Genomic DNA, 12,598 nt, shown 5'->3' with positions numbered 1-12,598 from the left:
CCCCCACAATCAATTTACCTACCTCGAAAGAATGGAAGGCTGAGTCAACCTTGAGCCTGGTGAAATTTGAACTCGCACTAATTGCAGGCAGCTGGCAGCTAAGTGCTAGCACTTAATAGGACTTAGTTTGCTGCACCGAGGCTCTTTTATCATCCTTGAGGAGGATGCAGCCTAGAATTTGGTACATGTATCCAGGGAGGGCACAGGAGATGGTGGGAATCATTAAGATGGAATGATCTATGGAAGTAATGTGCGGACAACATGGAAGTGCAGCTGGTAATAGTATGGGCTCCCTCCCTTTAGGGGAGAAAAGGGTTACTGACAACAGATGCTACTTGCTTCTAGACCAGTTTCTCAACCTTGGTAGCTTGAAGATGGGTAGACTTCAACTCCCAGAATCCCCCAGCCAGCGCTGCTGGCTGGGGGATTCTGGGAGTTGAAGTCTACCCATCTTCAAGCTACCAAGGTTGAGAAACACTGGTCTAGACCAAGGCTGTCAAACCCCTGGCCCATGGGCCAGATGCGTCAGGCGCTGGTCACGCCCACACTATTTAGCGAAGGGAAAAGTCCCAATAAGTCACGTGATGCCGCTGTGACATGAGTTTGACACCCCCATTCTAGACACAAATCCGTAAAACAGCTGGGAGGTTCTGGGTTCTAGCAAACTTGGGGAACTGTAGTGGCCTTCTCAGGTGTGGCACATTCTGAAACACTCTAAAGAGGCAGCGCAGTATACCAATTGTGCCAAACTATGGTTTACTTAAAAAGCAGCTTGCATATACATGTTACTTTGCACCTAAATGGGGGTGTGCGTGTCTGCCCACAGCCTTACGTGCAGAATGCCACTCCCCCAGCTTTTCAATACCTCCAACTTTTGATGTTTCCCATGCGCTGCTTGCCACACTGAAGCATTTCAGCAGTGTTGTGTATCATCAATTTTGCTTCTGGGACATGGTGGTTTGAAAGGTGCTCAAGAGCCAGGCATTTTCCAGTTTCTGTTGTGAAATTGACCAGATTGGGGCAGGGAAATTGACTACACTGAGGAGAGCACTCAGGAAATCAAGAGGATAAATGGGCACCTGTTTTTTTGTTTCTCTGGAGGAAACAATGGTGCACACTTGTCTGTGCTGGCAGAGCAGCTGAAACTGGATTAAAAATGTGCAAAAGTGGTATGAACACGGGGACCAGGATGTGTGCCCACAAAAATTCAATATATTGGTAATCTCCCATGCTCCTGCAGCTGTGCCCAACACACCCCATTTAAGCTTTTGTTCTGGCTGCTTAGTGGCTGCTGCATCTACAGTAATTTTTTTTTAATGCAGAGTATTCAGAACATTTAGATCAAGTATGGCTAAGAAGCTGAACTAGGAGGAGAGAACTCGGGTTCAAGTCAAGATGCACCCTAGTAACTTGGGTTAGTCAACAGGTTTGATGTGAGACAGAATGGGGGTGGGTGGGTGAAGGTAGAAGTCCAATTCAAGATTCTTCTTGTGTCTTCAACTTCTGAGGAAAAGGTGGGATAGGAATCTAGCAAGTCTCTGGTACTTATCATTTGAAGCCAATTTCCTTCAGATTCTCCATCAACATCTCTACTGGAAGGAACAAGGAAATGGGTTTTTTTTTGTCTGTAGTTTCCACCCAAGAACTCTTTATCACAAGGCTGGTGCTTCTCAACTTGCCTAAAGAGCAAACCAGCTGGGAAGAATGAGCTAAAAACACTTTTAGCACTTACATCACCATTTTACTTGAATCCCGGAAGAATTGGTGGCCTAATAAACAACTGTTTGCCAACCATTATGGCCTATTCTCTGAAGACCAGGAATTGTTTTGTTAGAGGACAGCATTGCAGCTGCTTCTCACAGCAGGTAACTAAAGGCCAAAATACTTCACCAAATTCACCCATGTCCTGCTTGTACCCCAAATTGCCAGCACAGTAGGAGCGTCCAGATTCCTTAAGGTTGATCAAAGACCCTGAATGGCTTTTGAAAACTCATCTGCCACCAGCATGTGAGTTGCAAGGTTTAGTTGTAACCATTAAAAAAAAGAACATTTTGGGCGTGGCAAGTTGCTTTATTCAAAAAAACCAAGCCCCAAAAACAAACTTCCTGATTTCGTTGGTGGCTGCTGGAGTTGGAAGAATTAGCATGATTAGTCCTCCATAGTCCGATGTACTCCTGAAACATTGCACTACACCTCCTATCACCCTCAGCCAACACATGCTATAGCTTGTCTTATCATGCTTTCTAAGGGCACACGAGTGCTGATCAGCAAAATATTCTCTTCCCACTTGCTCACTGGCTCTTCCCCGAAGTCGGAAGGTTTGCAAGAATTAAGGCAAGAAGCCAATATATAAATAGACAAATCTATGATGAAATACACAAGAATGCTTAGCCATTCCTGTCCCCAAACAAGACCTGGCAAGCCAATTAGAATAGGTGCTGAGCTGAAGACTTACCAAAATAACCAATTTACTTTGATGCTGCTTGATAACCTATCTTGCTTTCTAGAATCTCCCACCCCACCCCCAATAGCCTAGAAGGCTAATCTTCCATCCAAGAGGACCACCCTTTGTACCAAAAACATCCTCAGAGAATTTCTCAGCCCCATGACCTGTGCAGTGGGCAGTTAAAACCATATACCAACACATTCCTTTGGCACTTTTATCTGTCTCCCACCACTATTGCAGGAAGCCTACAACCAGTGACAATTTGAGAGTAGGTTGGTTCCTACAGCTGCAACTCCCTGCTTCCCTCCATCTTAGGCAGGAGAAACTAGGACTGCTGCCTCATATGGTGATTAGCAGGCACCTAAAATGAGTTAAAATGGCTGCCAGACCACATTCCAGCTCTAGCTTCACTGTCAGAAATGCTGCTCTTATTCGCCCCAACCCAGCTGCAGTTCTGAAAATCCACTTAAGTGCTTTCAACATCTGGAGCCATTTGCATGCAGCACAAAACACCCTATGAAGCCCATCATATAATCCCCCTGGAGATTCCAACAAGATTTACTGGTATCCATTCAGACCTACAGAGCCAACGTTTACGCTACCTGCTAACTAAGGTTGGAGAAGATAGTTCTGCCTGAAGAGAAGCATGCAGAGTTAAGAAATGTGGGCTCCCTTGCTTGAAAAGGCGGATAGCTGCAGAAAAAGCCATCTCTGCTGCATTGATTGAGCACACAGATCAAGGAAATGAGAAATACCCTATGAATGCAACTAGTTAGATTTGTGTCTTGCATGAATCCATACTCCTTTCAAGAGCATCCTGGAGTGCTCCCCAACAAGCCTCTTAATAGCCTATGAAAGAAAGTGGCATGCATGATTAAGACTCCACCCAGATCTGTCCTGAAGCTTAGGGCTTCTAAGAAAATTTGTCGGGGAAGGTTCTGCCCGTCTCCCGATATGTAGCTTGAATGCATTAATGGAGTACTGTGATGAGCGTAAGCCATTTCTTCTTGGCCTCAATTCTGGGGAATACAAGTGCCCTCCAAATACAGGAGTTCAACTTTCATTGAAGAATTGGAGAATACAAGAAAGAGAAACCAGCATTCCAAGGGAAAGGATATCTGAGAAAACATGAAGCTACCCAATTATTGGCCGCTTGGCCAACTACTAGAGAAAAGGACCCAACTCCAATCCATAAAGGGGTCACCATTTATTCTTTTCAAATGTTACAATAAGACCCATACGACTTTTGTTTAGGAGTTAGAAAACTGCAGATCAGAAGTAGGGTCATTAAAAAATTATTTACAAAGACAAGGAAATGAAAATTTAGTCACATCATACAGCCAGCCCTCACCCTCAACCCTCTCCCACCCACTCCCTAAGGGTTTCCCCCATCCCTAAATAAACCCGAAGTAGTTCTCCCTCTGATGTCAAATTAAACACAGTGGACTTACACGCTTTATGGTTTAAAGCCAAGAGCAAGACATTATAAAAAAAACTAACCAGATTAGCTTTTTAAATGGTTGTTCCTATAAAAAGCACAAAATATTTTTAAATGAAGTCAGAACCAGGAATGTAAACCAAGAGAGAGAGAATATCAGTTTTGAAAAACGGGTCAGTTGTTGCTGGTTTGTTGGACTTTTTGGAGAAAAAAGAAAAGCTGCTTTTGAAGATTAGTAGAAACAGAAGATCTGAGGAAAAAGGAACTTGGTGTTAATAGCTGGAGTCTCATTTCATGGAGCAATTTCCAGTTTCTGTCCAGGATCTCTCCATATAGTTTTATATAGTTTTAAGAGGGGCTTTAGAACTCCTGCTTGAGGGACAGTGGGGCCAAGTCAGGTTTTTTTTCCCTTCACTGTGTGTGTGTGTGTGGGGGGGGGGACACTGTGAAGAGACAAAGCTTGCCGGCTCAATGCAGAAGGCCTGTGTGTGTGACGGGCATGTGTGGCATGTGGTCAAGGCAGCAGTTCTGTGGGGTTGGTGGGATTGGAAGGATGGCACAGATAAGTCTCTTTCCGATGGGCAGGAGGTGGGCAGCTAAGTCAGCTCTATTCTTCTTTCTGCTCAACAGCTGCAGCAGCGTCAGCCACAGTGGTCGGCTCCGCTTCCGCAGATTTTGAGGTCTCATCTGGCTTTACATCCCCCTGACTCTCACTGGAAGGCAGCTGCTGCGGCTGTTCCTCCTCTTTTGCTGGCCCCTCGCTGCCATCTTGCCGCTTGGCCACCGGTTCATTGTCGGGAGCAGAGGCGGTGGCGGGGGTTTCCTCCGTGGCCGCAGTCTCCTCTTGGGGCACACTGGCCGGCTCCCCCTCCTCTGTGGCAGCAGTGGCTGACTGGTCCTCAGCCTCCACTGCTTCGGCCTTCCCCTGCTGCTCCTCGCTGGGAGAGGAGGCGGCCGAGGCGTCTCCGGCTTCCTTTTTGGCTTTCCGGAAGGAAATGCCGCTCAGCTTGAAGGATTTTTTGAATGAGAACCGTTTCTTCTTCTTGGGGGTCTGCTTGGAAGCGTTGGCCGAAGCAGCTCCGTCGGGTTTGGCTTCACCCTCAGCCACGGGGGCTGGCTCTATGGCATCTCCGCTGCCCATCTCGGCCTTGGCAAGCTCCTTGGGGGCCTCTGCTGAGCCACTGCCATTCAGGGAGCTCACCTCCCCATCGGCTTTAGGGGACACGTCCCCATTGACTTTCACATGGCCGTTTTCCTGGAGGAGAAAAGAAAAGTTAAGAGTTACAGCTCTGAAAAAGCAGCTCAGCATCAGTGCATCCCATTCAGCTGCCCCCACCCCCACTTGCATGAGGGGAAACCCCACGTCCCCTAGTCCAAGGCATAAACACCGGCAATAGCACAACCTCGACTGCCCTCACGCAACACTCGACTACTGAATTAATGCGTTTTTCTGGGCTTGCACCCAGCAGTCAACCCACCCATTCAAATCACCTGGGGTTTACCCAGTATATCGAGCAGCAGAAAAACGGCTGAAGGTCTACTGGATTTATTTTTCCAGCCCTTTGGGTTTTCCTTCCATCCCCGTGTGCCACACTACAACTCCCATCCTCCAACTCCCACAGCGAGACGACGCGCGCTGTTCAGACCGGAGGAGGGTGGGGGTGTCACACGCTACTTGGCCGCGGCTGAGCCAGGCTTTTTCAGGGTTCGCGCTCGGCTCAGAGGCTTTGCCCCCCGAATCCCGCTTCGGGTCTCCTTTCCTGGGAGGCGGCTGAAGCGCCTCTCCCCAAGAAAGCGAACGTGCCGCGGCGCCGCCGCTGGGGGGCGCCACCTTCCCGCCGAGGCCCACCCGGGTTGCAGCGCCAAGGCTGCGCTCCCGGGAGCAGGAGGCGAAGGAGCAGGAGCGCCGCCGCCGGGAATCCCCGCTCTGGCCGAAAAGGCGGGGAGGGGGGGGGCTGCTTTCTCTCCCGATGCAAAGCCTCGCCGTTGGGCCGCTGGGTCCGGCGGCGCTGGGGGGGGAGGGACGCCAGGCGAGGCAGGGAGGGCCACGTTAGCAGCCCCGCCTCCCGCCCGCCGGTCCCTTCGAGGCTGAAGCGCCCCGCCCCGCCCCTCTCGGGGTTCGGGGCTCCGTGCAGAAGGGAGGAAATGGGGGGGGGATGCAGGCAGCGCCGCCCCCGCCCGGGAGCGCCCGCAATGCAGCGGGGGGACCGAGCGCGGCGGGCCCTCCTTTGTTCCCCGTCGGGCGGGGGACGCGCTCCGTCTGCAAGGCTCGGCGTCGAACAAAGGAGCGCCATGCCGCGTCTGGCGGGCTTCAGGCGACCGTCCCGAGAGGCTGCCGCGCCCAAGGCGGGTCCGGCCGGGCGGGCTGGCCGCGGAACAATGGGCGCCCCAGACCCACCTGGCCGTTGGACTTGGAGGGCGAGGCGTCTCCGGCGGCGTCCTGGGCCATCACGTCCCCCTTGGCGGCCTTGGAGCTGTGGCTGCCCATGGCGGCGGCGGCGGCGGCGGCGGCGCGGCTGCTGGCGAGACGGGCAGCGCGGCGGAGGCGGCGAGGCGCAGGCGGCGATCCCGGCAGGGCAAGGCGGACGGAGCCCCGAGGGCCGCCTCAAGGGACGCTGCGCGGGGAAGCCAGCCCAGGAGGCGCCGCCGGCTCGCTCGGATCCCGGCCTCTCAGCCGTTGCAGCCTCCGCGCAAAGCCTCGCGCGCGCTCCGCTTGCACTGAGCCCGGTGCGCAAAAGCGGCGGCTAATAAGGCTGCCGCACGCGCGGGGGCGGAGCCGGCCGCCCAAGTCCCGCCCGGGGGAGGCGCGCAGGGGCGGGGGGCTTCTCTCGCGGCTCGCCGGGGCGGGGGCGCTGCAGGGCGCGGCTGTGGCGAGCCCCGGAGACCCTCGCCCGGCACCGCCTCGCGTCTCCGGAAAGGAGGCAGCGCTTGCGCCGGTGCGCTTGAACATGTGCAGAGTGCGCTTCTGGGGGTCTCAGTTCTGGTGCAGCTCTTGGTAACCCAAGATGGGTGGGCGCCCCCTGCCCCTCGCTCCCTCTTAGGATCCCGCTCCCCCTTCGCTGGGGATGGGAAAACCCCTATGGGCACCCACCGCCCCCTCCCCCCCACCTCTCCAAGTTGACGCTGCTGCGAAGATGCTGGTCAGCTTTGCTTAACGTGGTTGAGCGAAAGAATCACGATCCGCTTGGCTTGACGGAACAGGTTGAAGTGTCAATTATTGACAACTCACGACGGTGGTTGACTCTGGATAGTAGCATCCTGAACTGAACACGTGTAAAGTATAGGATGGCTTAGCTCAGGGGTCTTCAAACTTGGCAACTTTAAGACTTGTGGACTTCAACTCCCAGAATTCTCCAGCCAGCAGGCAGGCTGAGAATTCTGGGAGTCGAAGTCCAGAAGCCTTAAAGTTGCCAAGTTTGAAGACCCCTGGCTTAGCGTGATGATTGCATCTTACTTCCTTAAGGGCCAAAACTGCCCTTTTTCAATGTGTGTTTTGCTTATTTTGCTTCCTGGCTTAAATTTGAAGGTTCTGCATTCAAGTAAGCGTTGAGCTGCTGTTAGGACTTTATTTTTAGGATTTCACAAAACGCCAGTTTGGTAGCACAGAAGGTGGGATATAAATTTGTACTGGCTGGTTTTAATTGGTATACTTCCATTGAGTGTGCATGATGCCTGACTTTTTGGATCAGATCTTTTTCCTTGAAGTGCTGCTGAGGTTCATCCCTTCAAAATAAATGGGCGAGATTAGATCTTTCATGGATATTTGCCACCACAATAGTAATAATGAGCTGAATAAGCTGGAAGAAGTTAAGTTTAAGGTAGTGGATATAGTTAGGAATAATGTGTGTGTTGTGTTTTCCTTTATGTGCACCTGTTGGCTAATCTGGCCACATCCACACACATAGAGTGCTACTTTAGTAATCAACTGCTTTGAAACTCATCGAATTTGGTACTCAACTCATTTTGACACGAAAATTTTGTCCTGGTATTCACCGTTCGTTTGATACTCAACACACATGCTAGAACTTGTTGGAGTCTGCTCTCTTGTGTGATTCACTATTTTATTCCTTAATGGGAAAATTGTTTGGTACTCATCATTTTTGCCACTCATCGTGCCTCCCAGAACCAAATGACCAAGTACCAAGTGCCACTGTACTTTTTTCCTGACTCCCACCCTGTGGATACCCTTTAACCATTGCAAAAATGACAACATATTAAAAATTTAAAACATTTAAAGGATGCCTTCAAACCTGCTGTTGATATTATTTGATTGTTTCTGCTTGCAAGAGAGGAAGAGATCTTTTTCCCTTGAAAAAGCCAGAGAGAAGATTTGAGTGGGTGTAGCTTTCAAGTGTTAATTAAGGGAACTTCCTACAGCAGAGGCAGTAATCTCAGGGCTGAAATGCTCCCGGTTCGGACCGGATCGCTAGATCCAGTAGTGATGGCAGTGGGTGGTTTGGAGAACCTGTAGCAGAAATCCCTGCCCAGCTGAGCCGTACGATCATCAGAGGCTTTTTTTTTTTTTTTTTTACTTTTAAAAGCATTTTTTTCTGCAACCTCTTTGGCAGAAGAGGTTGTAGAAAAAATGCTTTTAAAAGTAAAAAAAAAAAGTTGGCCACACCCACCCAGTCACTTTACCCCCCCCCCCACCAAGCCACGCCCACAGAACCGGTAGTAACAAATTTTACATTTCACCACTGCCTAATCTTCATTTGTGAGCTTCCTGGGGGACGTATGGTTGGTTGTGCTTGGAAGTGGGAATTTTTGCTTTCTTGATGCAGCTGTTCCTGGGCCTTTGTACAGTATTTACTCTCAGGTTGTAAAATATGGTACCGCTTTCACTTGGAGTTGTTGTCAGTTTTCTAAGAATTTACTTGTCTGCACACAATACACGAAGCCTCTTGGCCAGGCTGTCCTGTTTTCTTTTTTGCCCTGGAGCTGGGTAGGAAATGGGGTGGGGGTGGGGGGTTTAAGGAAGGGCTTAAGACTAGGTGAAGGTGAGAGAACATGACCTCATGGTGATTTAATTGATTAGATTACCAGTGGAAACTGATTAACTTCCACTTCAAGGACAGGCTTGCAAAACAGACCCCCTTTTTCCCCCCCTGCAGAGGGGCACCTTAGGGCACAGGAGAGCCATGGAGTGAGCTGGCCATTTGTGGGTCTGACCCCTTTCTCTCTCCTGCTGCTGGGACCTAGGCTGCCAGGGCAGAGAGCAGCTTCACCAGATGAAGGCCAGCTCCCAGAGCCCCAAACAATAGAGGGCCTTTTATTGTTCTCACTCAGGTTGTGTCTTGGGCTGGGAGAGAACTAAGCGGATTGAATTGCTTCCCTTGGTTGGGGTCCTTTCCATTGGAGGCCTTGGAGGTCCAAGAGAAGAGGCAACTCCAGGGACCTTCTGGCTTTCGGGAGATGAAAGATGCTGGGGTTGAGCTTCAGTATCTTTCACAAGCTTTCTCCCTCCCTAAAAAAAAAAAAATTGGTTTCAAGGGACATCCATGGTGGTGGGGGGGAGGGCTCAGAAAAAGTTGAGGTAGTGATCATACCGGGGCAATCAAAGCCGTGGCCCCTTCGCTGTGCAAACCATGTGAAAAAGGAGGGTTTTGAGTGTGCGATTGTAGCCACCATCTTGATGTTTCTGACACACCCTGGAGATAATGTTTTTTTTTTTTTATAATTGTATTAAAAGGTTTTTTTAAAGATAAAAACTAATATGAGGGGAGGGAGGGAGGGAGGGAGGAAGTTAAAATGCAAGAAAGAAAGTAAAAGAAAAATAGAAATAAGATACAAAGAAGAGGTTTCTGATATTTACAGCAGTTATGACTACAATTATAAATTTACCCATTTCACTATGTTTACAACATATCTCTCTTCTGTCTGTCATCTGTCCTATCTGTTCATAAAAACCATAAATCATACGCTCATTTTTAATTTTTTTGTTAAAACGCCATAGGGCCATGATGGCGAACCTATGGCATGCGTGCCACAGGCGGCACGCGGAGTTTCTGCAGGCATGCGAGCTGTCGCCGTAGATCAGTTCCACTGCGCATGCACATGCGCCTCCCATTGGCCAGCTGATTTTCAGGGCTCTGCCGTGCATGTGGGAGACGCGAGCGCATGCCCATGCCGCCCCTCCCCTCCCAGGAGTCTCCATGCAGCCCGTTTTGGATGCCAAGTAAGAACAGGGCTTGTTTGGAGGCTCTGGGAGGGCGAAAAACGGGCATACCGGAAATCCAGAAACAGGCCATTTCCGTCCTCCGGAGGGCTGGGGGAGACCGCTTTCACCCTCCTGGAGGCTCCAGGAAAGCCTCCTGACCCTCCGGAGGGCGAAAAACGAGCCTACTGGAAGTCCGGAAACAGGCCATTTCTGGCCTCCGGAGGCTTCAGGGAGGCCTGCTAGGCCCAAAATGGGGGAGGGAGGTTGTCGTGTGCACATGTGCAGGGGAAGGGGCATGCATTGGGGGCATTGGATTATGGGTGTGGGCACGCACGTGTGTGCTATCGGGCACACACATGCGTTTTTGGCACCCAGGAAAAAAAGGTTAGCCGTCACTGCCATAGGGGGTTTCCAGTCAGCACTCAAGAGACCAATTTTTCAATATAACTGCATCATGATGTCATTGCACAAATGGCCAAATTGCCATTCCTTGTGTATTGATGTAAGAGGCAGATGATGTCATGGCTTTTAACAGACCCCATTGGTATGTCTAATAACAAAGTATGCAATACTTTGTTCTCAACCTTTTCTTCATTACGGACCCCTTTTAAATACCTTTTGTCGCCACAGACCCCCAAGATTTAAATCATAACATTTCCTCAAGCCTTTGCGGACCCCCTATGATGACATCAAACCCCACCTCCCCCCGGGGTCTGCAAACTACAGGTTGAGAACCACTGCAATACATCATACATACAGTACACATCAGTGTTTCTCAACCTTAGCAACTTTAAAATTGGTACATTTCACCTCCCAGAATTCCCCAGCCAGCATCGCAGTTGAAGTCCACCCATCTTAAAGTTGCCAAGGTTGAGAAACACTGCTATCCATGGTAAAGGGGTGGTGATAGATGACGAAGGCACGGCCCAAATGTCAGATGCTGTCAGACCTGCATACACAGAAGAGGACACCATAAGCAAACTTCAACAAAGTGTGAACAACAGCAGCAGCAACACAACCTGCCAATGGGTTGAGCACATGTGCCTTTCTATCTCCCTCAAGGACAGCCTGGATTAAGTGCAGGAACAACAAACCATCAAGCCAGAAATTAAATGAAAATGACAAAACCACAAGCAGATGAAAAAAGAGAGAATTTTGGAAGTGTGGGCATATGGATATGTATTCATATATTTTATGGAGAAATAACAAGTGAAACATCAATATTCCTATTCAGAATGTCATTTCCACAGGAGGAGGATTTTAAGAGAAGCATTATCTCTCTGGATAAAATGGGAGACCAGATTTCAATACGTTTATTCTTGTCAGACCTTACAAAGTTGTTTGCGGTTTTTTGCCAAAATAATTTCCCATATTTAGTTTGCCACTAAACAGCAGTTGAAAACAAGAAGAGAATTGACAAGAAGATTCTTGGATGATTTTGCCTAATTTCTTTAAATCCATTTGATCCCCAAAGAAGGGCAGATTAGGCGTTGCAAGAGTACCCACAAAATCCAGACAGCCGAATGGTATATAAAAGTTTGTATTTAGTGAGTTGGCTTGGTGCAAACTTTGGATCAGCTTTAGGGTCAGTCCTTGAGACAGCTGTGCAATTCAACCTTGGCTACCTTAAGATGTGCAAACTCCCCAGCCGATATTAAAAACTCTAATCCCAGAACTGTCTAATAGCAATCATTTCTGCAGAGTAGTATGCGAAATGTCTCTGTGTTTGACTGACACAAGAGTAGTCATGATTTAAGCCATATTTTTCAACCTTATTAAGATGCATGGACATCAACTCCCAGAATTCCCCAGCAGACAAGCTGGGTAATCCTGCATACTGGGTGGGGAATTCTGGGAACTGAAGTCCACCCATTTTCAAGTTGCCAAGGTTGAGAAACACTTGTAGATCCCTAAGAGAGCTGTGGTACCTGGTAGTCAAACATCTGGTGTCTCTGGCCTCCTGATTTCTGCCACTCTCTAAATAACTTGTATTTTCAGTCCGAAGTGGGGAAGGGAGGGAGAGCACCAACTTTGGGTAGTTGATAGAAGGAGAAGCTAAAGCCTCAAAGCGTCCGTGCCCTGCCTTGTTGATTTATCGATAGAGCCTAAGCAACTCCTCCAACGTCTGGCAGCCTGGCATTTTGACTACGTTTCCAAAGAGGAATGAGAGCTGGCAAACAAATAAAAGAGGTTTTCAGTGTCATTTTAAAAATAGCAACGGAATTAGCTAATTAGACCTCGTAAAGGAGCAAATTCCAGCCCATTGAAGCTGCAGGTCTCCCAAGAGGAGGGGGGGGCAAGGAAACAAAGTCCAGCAAGGCTGGAGGTGGAGAAACACAATGGCTCCTCCCAACTGTTCTCTCTCTTGGCCTACCCCCAAATCTGGTTTGATTTTGGATTAAAAGCTTCTAAGGCTCTCCTTAGCTAATGATCTTTTGCAAAGTCCTTCCTGCTGAGTGTGAGAAATACAATTTATCTTGCCCTTCATCATACTAAAACCATTCCACCTGGATTTTTTTATCAGCCAGTCCCAATTCTTACCATGCTTAGGCTGGCA

The 12,598-nt window shown here is 49.3% G+C and overlaps 1 protein-coding gene across 2 annotated transcripts; it reads right to left on the bottom strand.

Moving 5' to 3' along the window:
- Positions 1–3,638: 3,638 nt before the first annotated feature.
- MARCKSL1 (MARCKS like 1) lies at positions 3,639–6,517 on the bottom strand. 2 transcript variants are annotated; one of them, XM_087876893.1, is made up of 3 exons: positions 6,422–6,517; positions 6,283–6,385; positions 3,639–5,139 (listed from the first exon to the last, which is right to left on the bottom strand). In XM_087876893.1, the coding sequence occupies exons 2-3, from the start codon at positions 6,370–6,372 to the stop codon at positions 4,492–4,494; spliced, it is 738 nt and encodes a 245-aa protein (XP_087733019.1). In that variant the 5' UTR covers positions 6,373–6,385; positions 6,422–6,517; the 3' UTR covers positions 3,639–4,491. The 2 variants fall into 2 exon arrangements, with proteins under 2 accessions (XP_087733019.1, XP_034269220.2); XM_034413329.3 differs by having other exon boundaries at positions 6,283–6,517.
- Between the last annotated feature and the right edge of the window lie 6,081 nt (positions 6,518–12,598).

Source organism: Pantherophis guttatus, chromosome 10, assembly GCF_059756535.1.
Source record: "Pantherophis guttatus breed Tessera chromosome 10, ASM5975653v1, whole genome shotgun sequence".
Lineage (NCBI taxonomy): Eukaryota > Metazoa > Chordata > Lepidosauria > Squamata > Colubridae > Pantherophis > Pantherophis guttatus.
The sequence above is the reverse complement of the archived record's forward strand: the minus strand, read 5'-3'. Positions and strand labels throughout refer to the sequence as shown.

Bases quoted from the DNA above. Each gene is read 5' to 3' on its own strand.
- MARCKSL1 (XM_034413329.3), bottom strand. From the start codon at position 6,372: ATGGGCAGCCACAGCTCCAAGGCCGCCAAGGGGGACGTGATGGCCCAG. The intron at 5,140-6,282 runs GTGGGTCTGGGG...TTTCTCCTCCAG, and splicing joins CCTCCAAGTCCAACGGCCAG to GAAAACGGCCATGTGAAAGT.